General features: G+C 34.8%; 1 protein-coding gene across 1 annotated transcript; it reads left to right on the forward strand.

Annotated features, from left to right (window-relative positions):
• Positions 1-1,520: 1,520 nt before the first annotated feature.
• On the forward strand, positions 1,521-3,458 carry LOC149229189 (cytochrome P450 81Q32-like). The gene is made up of 2 exons (XM_089375787.1): positions 1,521-2,646; positions 2,745-3,458. The coding sequence occupies exons 1-2, from the start codon at positions 1,714-1,716 to the stop codon at positions 3,363-3,365; spliced, it is 1,554 nt and encodes a 517-aa protein (XP_089231913.1). The 5' UTR covers positions 1,521-1,713; the 3' UTR covers positions 3,366-3,458.
• The last annotated feature ends 3,871 nt before the right edge of the window (positions 3,459-7,329 follow it).

Genomic DNA, 7,329 nt, shown 5'->3' on the forward strand with positions numbered 1-7,329 from the left:
ACCTAAAACCTATATAGTAAAGTTTAATGCCTTATAAATTTAAATATTTTATAATGAGTACCTAAAACCTATATAGTAAAGTTTAATGCCTTATTCTAAATTAGACAGGTTTATGAATGAAATGAAAACATTTCAGTGATTGTTTTTCTCCCTTCAATCTAATTAATTTAAGTTTTGAAGTTATTTTTATAGGAATATGAATTTGTTTTGAACATATTATGAATTTATATTTTTTGAATATATTTTCTAAACATTCAAATAGGTTGATTATTTTAAAATACATTAAAATAGTTTTCCAATATTTAAATTATGGAAATTTTACAACTAGGATTTGTAATTTTAATAAATTTTGACCCAATTAACTTAAAATAAATTTGTATTACATTAAATTAAAATATTAGAAAGAGAAGTAGAAATGGGAATTGACTTTTACTATAAGTTTTTCTGGTCTAATTTCTCTAAAATCTCACAGGAATTTATTGAAATCACAAGCTTGATGGGTAACCCTGTGCAATCGAAGTGCCTTAGGGGTTTTCCAAGGTGCTAAATCCATATATACAGTAAAAGAACTAGTTTAAATAACACAAATCAAGTTTTCACTTCAAATTTTTCCACCAAATTCTGGCACCAGAAAATCCGAAAAATCACCCTAAATACAACTCTAAACATAGAAAGTAGGGGTTTTCAGATTTCTACATGGCATAGCTATAAATACATTTTCACCCCCATTAACTTAAAATAAATTTGTACCACATTAACTCGAGATATTTAAAAAATATTAAAAAGAGTAATAAATATGGAAACGAATGAATGACGGTTCCGGAATCCCTGTCCGTGCCACGGTGCCCTTAGAATATACGTGAAATTGATCGGGCAAAGCGAACACTTGCGGGTAAGTGAAAGAATGGAAGTAGGGCTTCGGTTTCCTTCCATCTAGGGTCGTTAATATCTATACTAAAACCATATCCACGAACAATATGGAATATGTTTCCGGAGATGTTTCGGGCAAATCAGACAATGGAGGTCCCGCTTCGCTGGCCTCTGGCCTCACGCTTCCTCTCCGGCCTGTCATAACCCATGTTGGGTAGAATTGTGCATGCCATAGTTTTAATTAACTATTTAGATGCTCGTCATATAATGAAAGTAAAACACAATAAAATATTGCGGAGAGGCGAGGCGTGCTGGCATGAAAGCAAAACACAATAAAATATTGTGAAGAGGCGAGGCGTGATAGGATGAAGTAAACACAATAAAATATTTAGGTGCTCTCTTATGAAGCGACGTGATAGGAGGATGAAACTGAAACACTTCTGGGCTTTTGAATTACGATGGTACGTCTCTGTGTATGTATTTTTGGATTCCTAGGTTTCATTTTGCCCCCCGAAACACTGCGTTGTAGAGCCGTAAATTAACTCTAAAGGGAAAAGGTTTTATTTGGTCTATGGCAAACTAAACTTATAATACTGGTTTTCCCCCTACTTCCTGATGTTCCGTCCATCAAATAATTCCGTAAACAGTTGTCAAGGCACTGCACTTTGTTAGAATACATAAAATAAAATACAGTAGACTTTGAGCATCGATTTTTAAATAAAACGGTAGTCATTAGCTGACTTTCGGTATGCTCGCTTGCCTTCTTCTATTTAAGATTTGTAACTCCGAGATTTCTATCATCAATTCATATTCTCCTCCTTATTTCTTCAAACTGCCCTTAGAATGGCGAGAATATTCAGTTTAATCGAAGCAGGTCTGCCGGTAGCCATGGCCGATTTTGCGATTGCTGGCATCATTCTGCTACTTGTAGTTTACTTCTCAAAACGCTTATTATCCTATAAGCGTGTGTCCATGCCTCCAGGGCCTCTGACGTTGCCAATCATTGGGCACATCCATCTGCTGGACGCGAATCGACCACTTCATCAGGCGATGTACGATCTCGCTAAGCGCTATGGCCACATGATCCTCCTCCAACTCGGCTCTTGCAAGGTCTTGGTGGTAACCTCATCGGAGTTAGCCAGGGAATGTCTCATTACCCACGACTTGAACTTCGCGTCCAGGCCACGTTTCTCGGGAACTGAGCTTTTGGGCTACGATTCTACGATGTTCGGCCTCAATCCATATGACAGCCGGTGTAAAAAGCTTCGTGGGATCTGCACATCGCAGTTTTTATCCCCTTCCAAGGTGGAGTCGTCTCAAAACATTCGGAGGGAGGAGGTGTCCAAGTTGGTGCGTGGCCTGTTTAAGATGGGACTTAAAGACGAGGCATCCGCTATTGTGGACGTGAGATCGATGATGTTTGATCTTCTATATGATATTACTGTGAGATTAATGTTACATGAGAAAAGCTACATGGGCAAAGCTGAAGACGTGGAAGAGTTGAAGGAGATGATCCACACCCATTTCAAGCTATTGGGAGCATTTAATGTGGGGGATTATATTCCCTTCCTCAAATGGCTGGATCTCCAAGGCTGCGAGAGGGCAATGAAGAAGTATAACAAGCGGAGGGATGAGATTCTGCAGAGAGTGATAGATAAGTACCGTGTTTGTGTGAAGAAGGAGACTGATGAGAGTCTGATAGATGTGCTTCTACAATTTGCGGATAAAGCCCAAGATTTCTGCAGCGACGATACCACCGTCAAGAGCACCATGATGGTATGTGCCTCCTTAAGGCAATTTTAGCTATGTTTTCCTTGTGTCAAATTGGGAATGTTTTTGCTAAGAATGTAAGTGAGATGTCTCTTAATTTGCAGGGCATGCTACTCGGAGCAGTCGATACGACAGCCAACACAACGGAATGGGCAATTTCATCGCTGCTGCAACACCCGGAGGTGCTAAAAAGAGCACATGAAGAGCTGGACGTCGTAGTTGGCAGGGAGCGCGTGTTAGAAGAGTCGGATCTCCCCGACTTGAAATATTTGGAGGCGGTCGTGAAAGAGACTCTTCGTCTTTATCCCGTAGCGCCTCTGCTCCTTCCTCACCTGTCGAAGGAGGCGTGCACAGTTGGAGGGTATCATGTACCGGCGAACACTCAGCTTTTCGTAAACGTGTGGGCTATTCACAGAGACCCCGCTGAGTGGGAACGCCCCCTGGAATTCGAGCCCGAAAGGTTTATGAATTCTTGTAGCCCAGACGTGGCTGACCAAGATTTCAAATATATGCCGTTTGGGTATGGGAGGAGAGCCTGCGCAGGCACGTTTATGGCCATGCGCATGCTCAAGTTCAATATGGGGAAACTGTTGCACAGTTTCGATTGGAGCATTCCACCCGGAGTTGAAGGAGTAGATATGACTGAAGGGCGTGCTGTTACGCTCGCGAAAGAGAATCCACTGAAGGCCGCAATTAAGCCCCGCCTCCCTAACCAACTGTATTGATGGCTGAAATGCATTCCTCATGTGTTGGAAATGCTTCTCCGTGTTATTGTGATCTCTGGGTGTTATTTTAGAAATAAAATAGTTATTTCTGTCCGTGTAAGGTGTCCATAAATCATAGATCCACTTTCTTCCAATGTTATCATCTAAAAGAAATCGGCGATCTAATTATTATATATGTAACTGCTTTATTTAATCAATATGTATTTTGTATCGTGTGTAATCACTTTTTATGTGTATATTTTGTAACATCGTCGTATCGGAGATTGGTTTGAGACTCTGACCCTTGGTTTGAGACTCCGTGAAGGTATGACTCTTGATCGTGGATCGTTTTAATTAGCCAAGTCCATTGACGATTTCTGAGGCCGCAGTGGTGTTAAATCATTGTTGAAAGAAAGTGATATGACTGGATCTGCCAGTTCTAGTTGTTGCGTGCTTTCAGAAATTCAGATCCTTACTAGCACATGGCATTGGAAGCGGTATTTTTCACCCTCGTGAGCCCCGTGCACTCTCGGTATTCAATGGAAGTTTGAAGGCTTACAATCGTAGTTACCAAGTTTAAATTCGAATTTGAATATGAATTCTATTCCATATGAAAAAAATTTGATTCTTTAAAATTTAATACGGAACAAATTGGCCGATATACATCTTACACTATTTACCAATATACATCTTACACTATTATTAATAATATTTTTTCTTAAATTTTGAATAATCTAAATTAACAATTTTGAATTATATTATAAAAGTTGCAAATAAAAATAGACATTGAAATTAGTAAAAACAATTTTTCTTCAATGGAAGTGAATAAGATACAATGGGGAGAAAAAATCTTAACATTAGAAAAAAAGGAACCCTTAAAATTGTTAGTTGGTCAATCAAAAGATAGTAACTAATGTTATAGTTTTTAATGATAAATATTTAGGCAATTTCTTAATTACTAAAATAAAATATAAATAAAAAATCATCAAATTAGAACTATCAACAATCATCAAATTAGAATTCTTGTTTTTTGCCTAATTGTTCAAATGGAAGTGAATAAGATATTGGAATTAGTAGAAACAATTCCTCTTGGTCAATCAAAAGATAGTAACTAATGCTGTAATTTTTAATGATAAATATTTAGACAATTTCCTAATTACTAACTGAATAAAATATAGATAAAATGTCATTAAATTAGAACTATCAAGAATCATAAAATTAGAACTATCTTGCTATTTTCCTAATTGTACCAAAAAATAGTAACTAACTGAATAAAATATAGATAAAAAATCATTAAATTAGAACTATCAAGAATCATCAAAATAGGACTATCTTGCTGTTTTGCTAATTGTTTAAAAGATTTAGAAACTATATTATATTTTCCTTACAAATTTCTTAAAATAAAAAAGATAAAAAACTAAATTACAAACAATTTTATTATGAATAAATAATTCCAATTACATTATTCACTAGCCAAAGAATTATAAGAAAGAGATTAAAGTTTAAAAAAAAAAAAATATATTTTATTGTGAAAATCAAAAAACAAAAAAATATTTTATTGTGAAAATAAAAATTTAATAAGACAACTATTCATTTAGTTTTTATACTAAATTTTTTTATTTTTAATATAAAAATTAAACAAACATTAAACAAATAATGTAAAAATTAATAACAAATCAAATTTATTAACGCATCAAAATAACTTTGATATAAATAAAACTATGAATTTTTTAATCATTAATATATGAATTTTTTAATCATCAATCACACCTATATTGCAGAACAAACAGGGAGAATTAAGTCAACGGTTCAATATTTTTAAACATCTATATAAACGGAGAATTACGCTCAACCGTTCAAATTCTACAATTGGATGACGAAACTAAAGCACAAAAAATGGAGTACGAATTCTTGACAAACACAAATCAAAGAAAAATTTAAAGATAAATTTAGGAGAATCTGATTTGTCCGAACCGAATTTCAGCGTATTAATGGACGAATCGGACCGAATTGCAATCGCCCCTTTGCAGAATACAATTTCCGCAGCAAATCATTGCCATAATAAGTAAATCTAGGCCTCAAGTTGTTGCAGAGATCAGATCAACTTTGATCTCTAAGAAATAGTCGGCCTGCCCAAATCTCAACGTCGACACCCATGTGTGTGATGGAGAATCATCGTCAATGCTAATTTCATAGCCTAGTATATTTTGTTTACTGAACTAAAATATACTAAAGTTATAAGTTATTTTATTTTCTTGGAATAGGATACAACTCGTTTTGATAGAGGTCTAGAAATCAATTCTTGAAGTGTTCAATCTACTAATTTGAGAAATGAAGATGCAGTATGTCATAGCTTTCCTTTTTACGATCAAATTGCGAGACTAATATAAAATTTCAATATTTTTTATTTGCTTTTCATTTTTAAAATTTTTAATTGGTTGGACATTGAATTTTATGGAGGAACATCCACATGGCCAAATAAATGTAAATGTTCAGTGCATTTGATATTTTCTCATTTTTTCATTTAGAGTTGGTTGGACATTATATATATTCTGTAACCTTTTATGGAGAAACCATGATTTCATCTCATTAGGTTGGAGAATTGGAATCCAAAATGGCAAATTGTAAAATACTGTAGATGTTCAATGTATTTGATTTCTTTCCCAGTTTTGAATCTTTCTTTGTTGGACATTTAGTTTTATAAAGTATTTTATTTTTTTGAAACAAGAAACAACTCATTTGAATAGAGGCATAGAAACTACATCCCAAAATGTTCCATCCATAGATGTTAGAAGCCAAGAGAAACCATCTCATAACCCTCATCCACAAGACACAAATGTAAATTTTGAATGCATTTGATTCTTTTTCATTTTTTTCATTTATAATTAGTTGGAAATTAAATTTTAAAATCTGTTATGACGAAGAGACTCTTAGATCCTCTCGTTCGCGAAATGCACACCATAAATTTGGAAATACCTTTTCATAGATCCATTCCACATGCTTCAAATTTACGAACGGAATCTCATGTTCCTCAAGATGAAGTACATATTAGAAGAAATTTTACTCATCCAAATGGTTTTCAACATGATTCGACCAATAGAGATCATATTCATTTTGATGAAAACATGATTGCAATGCATGAAAGATTTCGAGCAAAGATAGATAGCTTGTAAGTTGTCCAAATGTGCCACATTTGCCAAGAATCATATCCCGGAATCCAAGTTTTGAGACATTCTGAAGGACAAGAGTGAAAGGGGAGCCCATCTTTTTTGTTGATATAATAACATGGACCCTCGTGAGCAAACTCATATTTTAAGAGTTGTTACTCAAGTTGAAGAAATGCTAATAGCACATGCGAATCATATTTTTCAAGTGACACATGCTCAAGGTGGGAAATATAAGTATAGTAGTCATACAATTAGCTTTCAAGATATTTCTACAATTGTACAAAGTCTTCCCCGACATGTTAAAGATATTGAATTTCTAATTATGAGGAGACATGTTCCTCAGTCTAAATATTATGAATGTTATGTCAAAATATCTCGAGTGATGGTTGCATTGCTTTTCAAAATCCAGCATGATAAACATTATCAAGATGTTGTAATTGACTATGATTCAGTAAATGCTCCGCCTGGAAGATCAACGGATGTCTCCTCCAGGCTTAAATTTGTTGATTGTGATATTGAAGAATATGAGATCAATGAAACTAATATTGAAGGGTTGCGTGTTGAGCATTTTCCCTCTCATCCTTCTTTTTTTATTGCTTGCCTACCAAACAAACAAAGAGAAGTGGAAGAAATTAGAGCATTTCTTGATAATGTTAATTCTTCACATATTCAAGACATGGATTGGCCCAATATTGGAACCTCTCCCATGAATGAATATAATACAAAGGGGTTATTAGATATGGAATTCCCAACATCGTTCCCCACTGGTGATGCTGATTGGTTGCAACCACGTATTTGTAGTGTTGAACTTCATGAGT

Source organism: Pinus tabuliformis, chromosome J, assembly GCF_031772625.1.
Source record: "Pinus tabuliformis cultivar Carrire ecotype Pingquan chromosome J, CPIR1, whole genome shotgun sequence".
Classification (NCBI taxonomy): Eukaryota; Viridiplantae; Streptophyta; class Pinopsida; order Pinales; family Pinaceae; genus Pinus; species Pinus tabuliformis.

Excerpts from the sequence above, each read along its gene's own strand:
- LOC149229189 (XM_089375787.1), top strand. The coding sequence starts at position 1,714 with ATGGCGAGAATATTCAGTTTAATCGAAGCAGGTCTGCCGGTAGCCATG. Across the intron at positions 2,647-2,744 it reads CCGTCAAGAGCACCATGATG|GGCATGCTACTCGGAGCAGT; the intron begins GTATGTGCCTCC and ends CTTAATTTGCAG.